Source organism: Cheilinus undulatus, linkage group 4 (genome assembly GCF_018320785.1).
Source record: "Cheilinus undulatus linkage group 4, ASM1832078v1, whole genome shotgun sequence".
Lineage (NCBI taxonomy): Eukaryota > Metazoa > Chordata > Actinopteri > Labriformes > Labridae > Cheilinus > Cheilinus undulatus.
In genome coordinates, this window is record NC_054868.1 from 11,018,984 (window position 1) to 11,032,735 (window position 13,752).

Genomic DNA, 13,752 nt, shown 5'->3' on the forward strand with positions numbered 1-13,752 from the left:
CAAATTTAAGGTTTGAACTACATTTAAATATTGCTATTAAGATTAGTATCAGCTGAAAATTACTTTATATATATCAGTGTATTAGATATCGGCAGACACCAATATGGTGCATCCTTAGTTTATATTAAATTGACAAAAAAATAGCACCTAAAATCCTAAACACTAAAGCTGAACCAGATCATGTGTGGTGTTGCTGAGAGGAAAAACAACCAGATTTTTCAAAGCTTCATTGTGAACTTCTTTCTTACTTGTCATAACTCTGTTTGTTTTATCAGGGATAATACCACCTTTGACCTGCATTACATAACACTGAACCACGATTTAATCACTGGCTTCGTCATTACAAACATATAAATCAATCTGTGCTGGGTAGTGGTGGCACACGTCCAGACCTGCTGGCAGACAGTTTCAATAGCCCTCCACAGTCAGCAGACTGATAGAAAATCCCTCCACTGTTGAACGTAACTCCCAGAGACAGACATTCCCTGTACTGTTGTTGAATTAAATGTACGTTTTTATGGCAGTTTCGGTAAAATTATGTAAGAATATGTCTCTGACCTTTCCCACTGCTTCACCAACTCTTCCGCAGGAGCAGCAAACATCTCCATGTCCCTGTTATTGTTTTTAAATATAAAAGTAATACAGAGGAAGCGTGGACGTCTGAATGAACGTGTACATGTTTTGCTTCCGTGTTCTGACGTCACTGCGCCGGCGGAGTCTGCGTCCATGACTGGTAGGTGGAGTTATTCCCTGTGACTTCTACTGTGACACATAATATTAATTTCTTGTAATGTTTTTATTTATGTCATCTCTTATTATATGTTTTTGCCCTATCTTTTATATGCTTATTTGCTATTTACGTCATTCTTTGTGGTTTGACAAAAAAAAAGCACTGGTAGGTGGAGTCTGCCATCTAGTGGCCTAAAAGGTAACTCAACATTAAAATGTCACAAACAGGGTTTGTTTAAAAAAAAAAAAAAAAAAAAAAATTAACATTTGCTCGAACACATCATTTTGTTTAAAACTATGTAAGCATGCTCTTTTAGAATTTTAGACTATTTAAACATTGTTTTTCAATTTTAACATTTATGTTTAAAAAATGTGGAACAAATAATCATGAATAATATTCATTTAAAACAACAGTAATGATAATAGTAATACTAATAAAAATAATAGAAATAAATGCCAACATAAGCTATTATGAAATAAAAAGACATTTTATTTTATGTTGTGATTTATGATGTATTACATGATATACAGTAACCTGAGAAAGGATTTTCTCCTTCATGATTTCTTTTCACATTTGTCACACTTAAATGTTTCAGAGAATCAAACACATTTTGATATCAGAAACCCGATACACCCTACATAACCCCAGTACATATGAAATACTGTTTTTAAAAATGCTAATTATATTTATTAAGGAAAAAAAAAATCAAAACCTACCTGGACAAATGTGAAAAGGTAATGTAAACCACATTTTTTGGACAGCTGATTTTAATTTCATTAGCCACACCCAGGCCTTATTACTGCCAGACCTCTTGAATCAAGAAATCCCTTAAATAGAACCTGTCTGACAAAGTGAAGAAGGCTCCAAGTCCTCAAAAAGCACATCATGTGCTCATCTAAAGAAATTCAAGAACCTAAAGAAACTGGGCAAAACAGTTGTATGCAGAGTCTTTCCCATCTCAGCTGCTGAAACTTGCTAGCCTCTCTCACTAGTCTCCTTGCACAGTCACTCAGATTGTGTGGACAACCTGATCTAGGCAGATTTACACACTTTCATTTCTTGATGACGGATTTAACTGAACTCCAGAATTCTCTCTTTTTGATAACCTTTTCTCTGAGTTGCTTGGAGTGTTCTTTTGTCTTCATGGTGTAATGGTAGCCAGGAATACTAATTAACCAGTGACTTGACTGACCATACTGCAGTCATTTGAGACACATTAACTGCACTCAGGTGATTCCCATTTACCTAATTGTGAGACTACAAGTACCAACTAGCTGGACCTCTGTTGAATAAGATCAGTCACTTTTAAGGGGGTGAATGTTTATACAATCATTTATTTAATTTACATTACTTTGTAGAACGCTGTTTTCACTTTGACATTGGAGTTGGGGTTATTTTGGTCAAAAAAAGCCAACTTAGATTGCCCGTGATCAATTCATGAAATCAAAAAAGGTAAAACATCCAAGGGGAGGAAACTTTTTAGAGGCACTGTATGAATTACTTCTAAAGATGCTGGATCATTAACCTGATTTTGTTAAGAGTTAAATCAGATTAAAAGTAATCTGGCACTCACTGTTTGAGAACCAAGACACAATTCTTTGATCTATATCCTAAAAAATGAACAACAAAGACCTGATCATACCTGAGAGGTACACACAAATTCCAATTTCTAGGTTCTCAAGTTTACATACAGAGAACATCAACCACTACTCATTAGACACATTTAAATGAATGGGACATGTCTTTATTTTCTCATAATTCAAGTTTAATGTTTTCAAAAAATGTAAAGGCGCCATATTCTTATTAATCCAAACATGTAATTTTTACACAATTCCTCACATCAAGGTAAAGATAAGATATGCAATGATTTCTGCAAAGGAGAAAGACAAATGTGATGAACACTCAAGACAAACAGTTATAGCCCTCATTTGCCAATGAGATCTTCATGAACACAACTGTAAGAGCTAAAGTCAGAGAGAGGCAGGAGACAGCAGAATGTGGGAGTGTTATGGTGTTGGTAACACTTAACGAAAGCCTATTAAATAATATAATCTGATCTGAATACACATCTTTTCTCCTATGGCTTCAATCAAGGTCCACTCTGCTTCCTATGTTATACACAAGAAAAACTGGAGTGTACAAATGACAAAGAGCAGATGAGAGAGATGAACAAAAGTAAAAGAGTAGTTCAGTTGTGAACTTTTTGTTCCACATTAGTGAAAATGAAAAAAAGGGAAACAAAGTGTTCTGCAAGGACTTCACAGGGGAAGGAGTGTTAGTCTTGTGGCTCTACACATGCTTTACAAAGTGAGAAGAGAGAGCAGAGACCTGCTGAGAGAAGCGGAAGGAGTGTTTACACACATTTTACAGGCTCATCTTTGATCCCATTGTTTCTAACATTCATTCCTTAACACCAACATACACACTTATAGCCCACAATATGTGGAGGTCCTTTATCTCAGTAAAGCATTTCATGTTATTGCAGTTCATGACACAAGTTATCACAAATGGACCCTTGACCTTTAATAATATTTAAAAACAAGCAGGTTCATGTATCAAAGACAAGCATGATTTTGAACATATCCTCGTATTCATTTATTTATTTCGCAGTCCGTTCACTCTGTAACCATCGTAACCGCACATATCAACTCATGAAACGGCCAGATTTCTGCCCTTTACAAGAGTCAGATCAAGTTATCGAGTGAATAAACAGATTTAAAATTCTTGCATGAATGTTGCTTTTAGAAATGTTCACTGGGTTCACAATTGTTCTTCTGTTACAGTGATGACCCTGAAGAAAGCAGGTACTTGTCTAAGTGATGCTTACAAAGGCTAAAATGGTATTTATTGACACATGACTCTTAAAATGGCTATATTTTAATCTTTAAATGACAGATCTGTAAACCCAATCACCATGTGAGCATACAGTAACACACCACACTGCTCCACCCTGTCAAGTACTCACCTCCAACAAAACAGTAACAAACTCCAGCCAACACTAATACATGTACAGTATCAATAAGTCGTCTACTGATGCACTGTCAAATGATAAACACAAAGTAACATTCACCTCTAATGCACACAATTGTATTTCACTCTGAAAATAAGTAGAGAATGATGGCAGTCCTGCTCATTTAGATCCCAACACTCCATATTTAGGCATTTCACTGGTTGGGGAGCATGAGCCAATCAGTAGCACATTCACAAATCAGTGACAAGGCATGTCTGTTACGATTTGATTTTGACTTGAGTTCCCATAATCGTACAGACAATTGACAGAAAGCTGGCTAACTGGTTATTCTAAAGTAACTTAACATGTCCAGTAGGAAACTGGTGGGTTATATTTGTTTCTCTCCTGACAGAACAGAAACCAAGACAGAAAGTGGTAAAGTTGATGCCACAGAGTTTAGCGGTTTACTGGCTCAGTTTGCCTGTAGTTCTGTCTGTTTGTGCACAAGTTATAACCAAAAGTTAATCTGCAATCAGCACCCATGATCGTCCACACATATCTATGATAAATAGAAATATTTCACACAGTAAAAAGTCAAACTCATGTTATTGCTTATAGCGGATTACTTCGCTTAGAGTCAGACCCAAGTCAAAATTCCATGATATGATAAAGCCCTCATGAGATATACGGGTGGGGTTTTCCAAATAAGACAAAGTGAAACTAGCAAGATTTACCAGCTGAATGTTGGTTTTACACCATCTGCATTGTCTCCATTTTGTGAGCTCCACCCGTTTAAAAGCTTCATGCTGTTTGAAGAACAAATAAGATGCAGGTGATATTCTACCTAGGTCTACTTAAGAGCTTACCCTTCCCACACACGCTTGACCTATAAACAATTCACCAGAGTGGTCAAATCCCCCTGGCATCATGGCAAACACTGTAATTTTTTGCATTTCATCAAACAGTGTTTGTATGTAATAGCACATCCAGTTTTCATTCAACGCACATGACTGAGGTATGCATCGTCTCAGTACTGTAAATATAGATGAAGGTTTAATGCATATATGTAACAGCGCCTCCAGTGTCTCTATGCGGCCCTATGGCTCCCAGGGTGAGAATATTGCTTCTTTCTGCTTCTAGTGCCACAGAAGCACCACAATTCATCTGACCTTTTAAATTTTCCACCCTGCACAGGACAAGCAAACATTCTGCTAATGATCTAATTCAAATTGCTGCCCAACAGAGATGCTAGGCACAAAAATATATATGACCTTTGTGCAAAATTCAGCCCTTTAAACTGTACACACAGTCTCAGTTTTTTGCCTTAGATTTATTCTTTGTCTTCTGTTTGTGCAAGCATGCTTCAGTTCCTTAAAGACTGGCTGTGCAAAAGGAACAGAGTCCAAAGATGATGACGAGGAAGGAGGAAAAGTTGGTTTCAGTGTTGATGGTCAGGGCTGTCGGGGTGGGGAGGGGCTTGCGGGGATTGAAGTCCTCAGCTTCCTGTTTCTACCTGGAGATCATGGAGCTGGACTGCGATTGGCTGGAGGAAGTGGTGGCAGCGCTGAGTTGAGAGAAACCACTGTGGCTCGACTCCAGGCTGGTCATAGAACCCCTGAGGAAAGAGATCGAGAGAACATGAGCAAGCACTCCTTTGAAAGTCAGCTGTTAGTTTCAAATGCTTGCACCATCTCACACCAGAGCAACCGTAGTCTGCCAGTGACTTACTAGCAGACTGCATTCTGAATGCATTCTGCGTGCTCATGATGCAGAACCATGCAGCCAGATCAAACCTTCAGCAGGGAGGTTAATTCACTCTGTCTGGCACACAACACTCCGACCCTGCCACAGGCTGCAAAAACCAATCATGTCTGAAGTAGAAAATGGTTCATTATGAATTCTTTGCTTGTTAAAGTCAAGTATTTTCGAAATAACTAAACAGGAAAAGGGTTCTTGCTCATCAAGGATGTTTAGCTGAAGGCAGAGCAGATCCTTAGTCGACAGTCACACATGCAAAACCAAAAAGAGCCTTTGGTGTTAGAGCTTCCTTGCATGTTTAAAGGCTTAGCTGCCTGTGGCAAAGCATAAAGCAGTTTTTTATTTTTAGTACCTGATTTACATCATTTAAAGAGGTTCTATATGTACTTTTTAATCAGTGCTTTAAGGCTACTTGGTGTCAGAATCATTTGGATGTTTTAATATCAATTAACAGTTAGTAAATAATTTAGGGGTGGGCAACTTGGGCTTTAAATAATAATTAATCTTAGTGTATGCTGTGATGCTGGTTATACATAGATATTTTTATACCACTTTCTAAAAACCTTTTTAAGTTAAGTTTTCAAGGTCGACAATATCAGTGTAATGACTGAAGCTTCCTTTACTGTGTATTTAATCCCATCACTCTCTTTCTATCCATTTACACCCAACACAGTTTGGTAGACTGCTGTTAACATGCATCTCCACCAATAATTAAAACTCTTTCTAAAACATGGCTATTGTTGTACAAATATCTCTCTGCTATAAGGGGGGGGGGGGTAGGTAACCTAACCAAATAGAGAATCAACCTGCATTTGGCACTAGGCTGGTTTCAGACTTTGAAATATGTGGTTGATTATGTTGATCAGTTTCTTTCTCCAAGTGTGTAGACTCGCAGGCCCAAAAAGAGCCAATTCAGGGAACAGTTACAAGAAAAAACACAATCCCCACACGCGCATTGAACCATGGATGTCATAGCAAAGGGCTTAATATTTTATCACCAACTGTAGCATCCTTAGAAACTAATGTAACAGTACGGTCTAGACCTGGTCTTTGTCAAGTGTGTCGAGGAAACATTTGTTATGACTGAAGCGGTAATTAATTGTTGGGCAATTAATCATGTTATGCTCTGCACATTATGTAAACACTCAACTGTTATTTTTAAAAATAGTTTTAAAAAATTCTACTTCCCTCATTTTCTTTTAGTTTTTTTCATCAAAATGAGAATGATATAAAAATGGTCACTCCCACAGTAAGTCAACATAATTACAATTTAACACATTTTGTAGGGCTGTCAAAGTTATAAATAATGCCTTAACTAAAATAAATTTGAAGCCACAATGTTTTTTTGTTTCTCACAATTAATCTACACATGTTTTGTATGATCCTCGACCCATCCCGTAGTTTGTTAGATCCGGAAGCGGCGCCACAGTAATGTTGGTAGCAAGCGAGCAGAAAAGGATAAAGGACAGAAACATTTTGAATGGCAAATTCAGCTTTAAGATTATGCAAGATAAGACTTAGGTTAATTGCACTTAATGTTGAAGTCAGTTACCCAGAGTTTGTAGAGTCTTAAATACCCAGTAACATTATTTCCCTAAATCCTTCATCTCTTGATAGCACTTTACAAATAAAGATAGACTGAATAATGGAGACATTTTTGTTCATAATCAATGGTTGTTTCTATTGAAACAATTTTAAGCTTACCTGAATACATTAAGTGTGACATCTTATCTACAATAAACTCTATACAAGTTTATTATTAAAATCGAGCAATTGGAAAAAGCTTATAAAAGCTGTTAAAAAATGGAATGATAAAGATGTCCTGACAAACAAAACTTAATACAGCAAAAGAGTGCAATACACAAGGAACTATTGGGTCCATTTTGACTCCCTGTGGATATTGATTATCATGCATCGAAACTTCTTCCATTTTGGGGCATTTGAGGAGAGAAATGGGCAGGTTTTAAATGTGAATCTGTAAAATTTTAGATGGAGCTGCAGAAAAAAACATTTTAATTCTCCAATAACTTCCCATTATTTTCAATTATAGTTGACTAATCAATTGTTTAGTCTATAAATGTATTGAAGCAAACAAAAAAACAACTTAAACTGTAAAGGCAGTGCTATAATTATTTTCCTATTATGATAATGCAGAATACATTATTGGTATGGCAATTCTATATCTGAAGTTCATCTCAGTGTTTCAAATTATTAGAATTTCAAATTCAAACATATGTCAAACATTTACAAAAATGATTGTAATAGGGATGCACGATATTATACATTATCATATCAGCAGATAGCTTATAAAGTGAATTATTGGTATTATTTACAACCAATATTTTGGCTTTAAAAATCTGCCTATACCAGCTGGTAATGTTGGCTGTATGATCAAAGAAGTTGGTGGAATTTTAAGACCTACATAAGCTGAAGTCACCGTCTTTATTCATGATCATTCTTTACACTTCAAAGTGTGTTTTAATAAATGACATTTGTTAGTTCATCTTCACAATTAAAATTTTGAGTTTTAAGAACTTAAGTTTTAAGTCTGAACTACATTTAGATATCATATCAATATCGTATCAGCTGCAATTATTTTGTGAGTATCGCCACATCAGATGCCAGCAAAACTGCAATATTGTGCATCCCTAATTGTAAATACTAGAATGAGTTTTATGTGACGATCGTCATTAATTTGAAATGAGTCAGCATATGCACTTTAAGCAAAATGACATTCATTAAGTTGGTAGTAAAATGGATGATGGAAAACATTTGCAAATGCTAGAAAAACCTACAAGTATGGATTTCAGTGCACGTATCTTATGCTGTGTGTGTCGGACTCTGACTAACAGCTGAGGGCTTATGTACTGAAGTTAACCCATTCTAGGAGTTCTAATATAGTTAATCATGCAAGCAGGGTGACTGAAGCCAGCAAGTGGGGAGTTAAACAGCAGGCTCAGTGCAACAATTCATTCTTCTGCCTCCTGTTAGCCAACTAACAAAAGCCATAAGCAAGAACAGATGCAAACAAGCATCTCTTCGCTGTGTTAGAAGCGTGACTGCCATGGAAGGGGCTGTTCAAATAAGCAGAAATGACAATGAGCTAGTGCTAACAAAAAGGGGCAAAAACTGAGCCACTTACAAACTCTGCACATCATAGCAAGCCGTTCTTCACAGGAAGAAGACAGAGCACAAGGAGGAGATAGAGGGGATTGTGAGCGATAGAAAAGGAGCAGATCGGACAGAAAAGGCTGAATTAAAGGAGTCTCTGAAGGAGGGAAGCATTCTTAAAAACAATAACTCTGGGTCTGGACAACTCATGATGCACTCAAGGCTTATATCATTAAGCAACATCACAGACTTAATATCAAGTGTCATACGTGGTGCTATGGTGTAGGCTGTAGAGGGGGGAAACTGAGAGAAAGCAGGAGTGAAAAATGAGCAGTATGTAGGAGTAATGTTTAAAATTATAACTATCCCAACAATATGAGAAAACACTTCACAACAGCAAAATATGGACACATAAACTACTTCACATATGTACAATGGAAGTGATGTATGGATTTGTTTATAATTTGAACACTCAGTTACTAACCTGAAGTCCTCAGAGCCCAACACCTCAGTGTAGTACATGACTTTACACTTGTGCGAGGAGACCTGCAGAGTGGCCAGAACGTCATCCACTCGGGGCAGGTTGGTGGCAGAGCAGGCTGGCATGTTGTGAAATTTCCATTGAAGGATGTAGAAACCTGGCCACCTTGTAATGTGTGAGCCCTTGGGAGAGGAAGGATTCATATAAGTATTTTTAAAAATACTATTGCTTAAAAAAAGGCTAACAAAACGAGACTGCATACTGATCAGGATTTGGATGAGGGGTCTTGTCTATATCCCTGGAACCCCTTGCTGGCTACTTTTTCTCCACTGACTGATTACTCAATGGAAAGGCCTGTACTTCACTAAACATGCATAGGTAAATTTCCCTACATGCATGCACTCATTTTGTTCTGCTCTGAAAAATAGTTAAAACAGAAGAGCTCCTGTCTCAAAATCTGTATAATTAAGGTCTTAAACCTCACCTGTACACTCTCGCCCTCCTTACAGGTGAGCGGGGACTCCACCATGCTATAATCTTGCCCCAGTGTCCAGGATTTGTCAATTAGCTGCACGTTGTTTCCCCCAGGGGATGTAATGCCATGGGCTCCCAGGGGGTCTTTCCGCGGAAGCTGGGGAGCTCGCTTAGAGTGGTAGATGTTGAAAACTACATCTCCTTTGCATATGTCAAAGTCCCAGGTGATGACTGAGGAGGCGTCGATGATCTCAATCAGAAGCTGGTTGTGGAAGAAAGGAGGGAGGAAAGACATGAGGCCTGACACAAAACTTTTGAAAAAAATTAGAAGAGGCAGAGATGACAGCTCTTTTCCATTTTCAAGTCTTTCCTTTATACTCACACACTTTTATTCAAGCAATGACTAAATGTGGTGGAATAAAGACAGTTTCAGGGACACAACCAGTAGGAAACATGTTCACATCTGTTTTAGGGTTTATGAGCTTGTTAAAGAGAAATCAAAACCCTTTCCAGAGGGCTGATTATGCATGATGATGCATCTCCCTTTGGTATAAATTATGCAACCCGATTAACTGCATGTCATTGCAGACAGATTACGTTCTACATTATCTACCATATGTGACCACTAGATGGCAGAACTTTCAAGAAAACTTTCATCAAAGGGATCACAAAGCTCTCTGCTGCTTTGCCCTAGATATTCATTTAAAACATCACCACAGGCGTTCCAGCTTTTCCTCTCACTTTGAGGGTCTAAATCAAGTCTAACCTCATGTGGAGCTCCCTTGAAGACGCTCGCACTCTGATAGATTGTCTCTGTCCACAGGCGAACATCTTCATTCTCAAGCTCCTCTGCCGTGCGGTACATCGACTTTGGAACCAGACCACCTTCTGGTACCTCACACTGCAGAGAGAACAGCACACATGCACAAACTCATGAACATGTACATATGTATAGAATTAAGACAATACCATAACTCTGTGTGGAAGTGAAGTTAAAGTCTTAATTGGACACTCACCATACACTCTCCTCCCAGGAAGTCAGGGATGATCTCCTTATCTATGTAGTCCACCAGCCCTCCAGGGCCCTGATAGTCATTGCCCGCATAGATGAGGAACTTCTTTCGGGTGTTTTCATCAATGAACGGACTCACCTAAGGGAAGAGGCAGACATGGATATGGGTCATGGTCACACAAGTACACTGCATCACGACTACACCACAGCAAAAATGTATGTAGAAAAATCAACAAAGCATAGAAAGTGTGAATTTTGTGTGGTTTTCCACAGAGTACAAAGTTTTTTAAAGCCAACAGGGACATTTACAGTAGGTAAAAAAAGTAGACAGACATCAGAATCTGTCAAGAAAACCCCAGGTAAAACAAAGGTGGTGAAACAGGTCTAGTAATTGTGCCGTACCAAGTACAACTATTAAAGCACCTTTCTCAAGACCTTTTACTGACTTTAATTACTAATAGACCACTCTGTTAACAGCGGTATCCAATAATGTGAAGAACCAAATTTGCAGAAACAGAATAAACAACAGCAATTTCAACCAAGTACTTCTGGCAGGGAATTCAGATAAAAAAGGCCAAATGTGCTGTTAAAGTAGCACAGTGGAAATAATCCTTTTTCCTGACAGAATCCTTCTCAGACCTGCCACACAGGCCAAATTCTCAGATTCCCTTGAAAAATGTAAGAAGTAAAACAGAAAATCTGATGACAGAATCGGCCCTACTTAAAAGGTTATGGTACTGTTATTGAGCTGACTGACACTGATTTTTGTCTCGTATGAAAAAAAAATGGACCAAAGACATAAAACAGCTTCAAAACTGTATTCACTGGTACTGTGGAGGCACTGTTGCAGATTGCATGAGCTTCTAGTTCTCACCAGTGTCCAGAGGACAGGAAACACTCTTGGAGCTCTCAGGATAAGAAGCCGCCCCAGAGTCTCTGGGTAGTTGGCTTCCACAACCTCGATGATCCTCAGCAGCGCTTTGACTCCAGGTCGCCACAGGTGGCGCATGTTCAGCCCCTCCAGATCCACCAGGCACGTCCAACAGCTACAGAAGAGGCAGAGGGGGGATTAGCGAGTTGCTCAACGCACGCCACAAACACACGCTCACACACAACTACGCAACGGCCTCTTTCCAACCACTTAGCACCTGTCATCTTGAAGTGAGGCTTAAGTGGTGAAGGCAATGCTTGCTAATTCTGGAGCCTCCCTCCTCCCTCACTGCCTCTTTCTACATCCTCCCCTTTCCCTCTATCTGCTCTGACTGAAGGATGTGACGTTACAGCCATTCATGGTTCACATGCCCTCTTGCGTGGTTCTTATCCCAACCACCTCCTCCAGTTTGAGAGCTGACAGCTGACAGATAGCATCTCTGTTCCCTCCTTCTCACTCTCTCCATCACCATCTGAATGAGTGTTCTCAGAGCCTTGTACATTCTTTCCCTTTGGAATCACACATGCTGATCAGTGTCACTGTGTTATTTAAGTTTGCTAAATATGTCTGATGCAGATGTTGTAAAACCAGTGTGTAACTGTGTTACATAATCTGCTCTCGATATCAATCAAAATAATCGTATGATTTTTGCCATAATCACACTCCAGTGACTTGTTCTGAAGGCTTACCTGATGGGTCGACCAAACACCTTGGTGTTCTCTTCACAACGCCTCAGACCCTCCTCGTTAATAGACAGCACCTAAAATGGCAAAGTATGGATTCATTGGTCTAAAGTGAGTTTGCATATCCAGCATTTGGCTCTCACACTAAAGAGGCTTTCTTTTTAGGGCAACATTACCAACTAGCTGGCTATTTATAAATGTACTGTGCTGTATACATCCTGGTGTTAATGCACTTGTCAGGACATGCCAGTGTAAATAAATTCACAAGACTGTAATCCAACCAATCGCTTGACCTGTAAACGTATCAACCTTTCAACACGCAGGCTTCAAGTGTGCATCAACTCATGTTACATACGTGTCTAAGAAGAGACTCCTCTCCAAGCGCACGGACCAGTCCTTTGGTGTCCATCTGGCCCAACCTCAGGATGTACAAAGGACGGCCATCTGGGCAAGAAGAACAAACATTTACATAATTCATTGCTGTGTTTCCAGTGTATAGGGCTTCATGTTACATGCAAAAGTTAGCATAGTTTGTCTTTTATTCTGCTGTGAAAACAATAAGACACTATGAACGAGAGTGCTGTTATGTTTTTCCCTTATGAACTAGTGTGAAAAATTCATATGATGACAAAGTTCACTAATGTGGTGACAAAAAAACATTTAAATTTGATCTATTTTGTCAACAGCCATTATGCTCTAAACAGGGAATCACCAGCTTGCACCACAACAAAGACTTTGACTGAGCACATGTGTAATCTATTTGGGTAACAGAGTAGTGTTTGACAAATTGTCTCATATTTAATTTACCAACAGAGCTGAGCACTCAGGGTCGCTAAGAATCACACGTAATGTGTGTCTGTGTGTAACTTGAGTCTGTAGAAACTGGAGAACTGAAGTCTTCCTCTAGTGACAGGGTAAGTTTAGCCAGCTGAAAAACTGCCATCATAAACCACAGATGACAGCTCCGGTACGTATGTATGGCACATTTTGTAGCATGGTAAATCTTCAATTTTTCTAGAGAACAGATGTATATGAACATTTGTATTTTTCCCCCTTAATTAGAAAGGTTTCTTTTTTTACAAAGCTTGGACCCAACAGTTTGTCATTTTCCTGCAGAGAAGACAGGGTTTGTTGTTTATTACGCTGAGCCAGAGCCAACAATGAAAAAACGACTATCCGGTCATGGCAACAGTAGACCAGTTCCTCCAGGCTGGTGATGTAGCTCCATATCTACTACAATAATTTCAAGGTGCTGTGTATCATTTGTCATATGACCAAGAAGGGAAAATAGACTCCAGGTTAAAAAAATAATAATATTATTTTTTTCTAACTACTGCACACTTTGCCTACCTCTGTCATGGTGGTGCCAACCCCCAGTGTAGTAATCTTGCAGGACCTGTGGTGAGGTCCAGGTCTCCAGTAGGTAGTCCACCTGATGCTGCTTCCTCCAGGTCAGTGACTGGCAAAGGATCTCCCGTGCTTTGTCCATGTTAAAGTCTCTGGCACGCAAGAAACGTAGTATGTGTTCATCCTTAGGGATCTGGATAATGAAGGGAGAATGTTTATTTTGCATGATTTGTGTAGAAAAATCTTTCAAGAACATTTTCATCACTCTGGCCATC

General features: G+C 38.9%; 2 protein-coding genes across 3 annotated transcripts in view; both read right to left on the reverse strand.

The window, feature by feature from the left end:
• The window catches only part of LOC121508565 (endonuclease V-like), a 161,511-nt gene extending 160,825 nt beyond the window's left edge, over window positions 1-686 (reverse strand). Inside the window, exon 1 of the mRNA XM_041785499.1 lies at window positions 559-686. Within this exon, the coding sequence (XP_041641433.1) occupies window positions 559-608 (50 nt within the window). The 5' untranslated portion in view covers window positions 609-686. The remainder of the gene's footprint in view (window positions 1-558) is intronic.
• Window positions 687-3,591: 2,905 nt separating this feature from the next.
• si:dkey-237i9.1 (SEC14-like protein 1) overlaps window positions 3,592-13,752 on the reverse strand; it is a 43,574-nt gene continuing 33,413 nt past the window's right edge. For both annotated transcript variants that reach the window (XM_041785009.1, XM_041785010.1), the window contains 9 exons: window positions 13,481-13,670; window positions 12,486-12,574; window positions 12,137-12,207; window positions 11,391-11,562; window positions 10,521-10,655; window positions 10,271-10,405; window positions 9,515-9,766; window positions 9,034-9,212; window positions 3,592-5,295 (listed from right to left, as the gene is read on the reverse strand). In XM_041785009.1, the coding sequence (XP_041640943.1) occupies window positions 5,190-5,295; window positions 9,034-9,212; window positions 9,515-9,766; window positions 10,271-10,405; window positions 10,521-10,655; window positions 11,391-11,562; window positions 12,137-12,207; window positions 12,486-12,574; window positions 13,481-13,670 (1,329 nt within the window). In that variant the 3' untranslated portion in view covers window positions 3,592-5,189. The remainder of the gene's footprint in view (window positions 5,296-9,033; window positions 9,213-9,514; window positions 9,767-10,270; window positions 10,406-10,520; window positions 10,656-11,390; window positions 11,563-12,136; window positions 12,208-12,485; window positions 12,575-13,480; window positions 13,671-13,752) is intronic.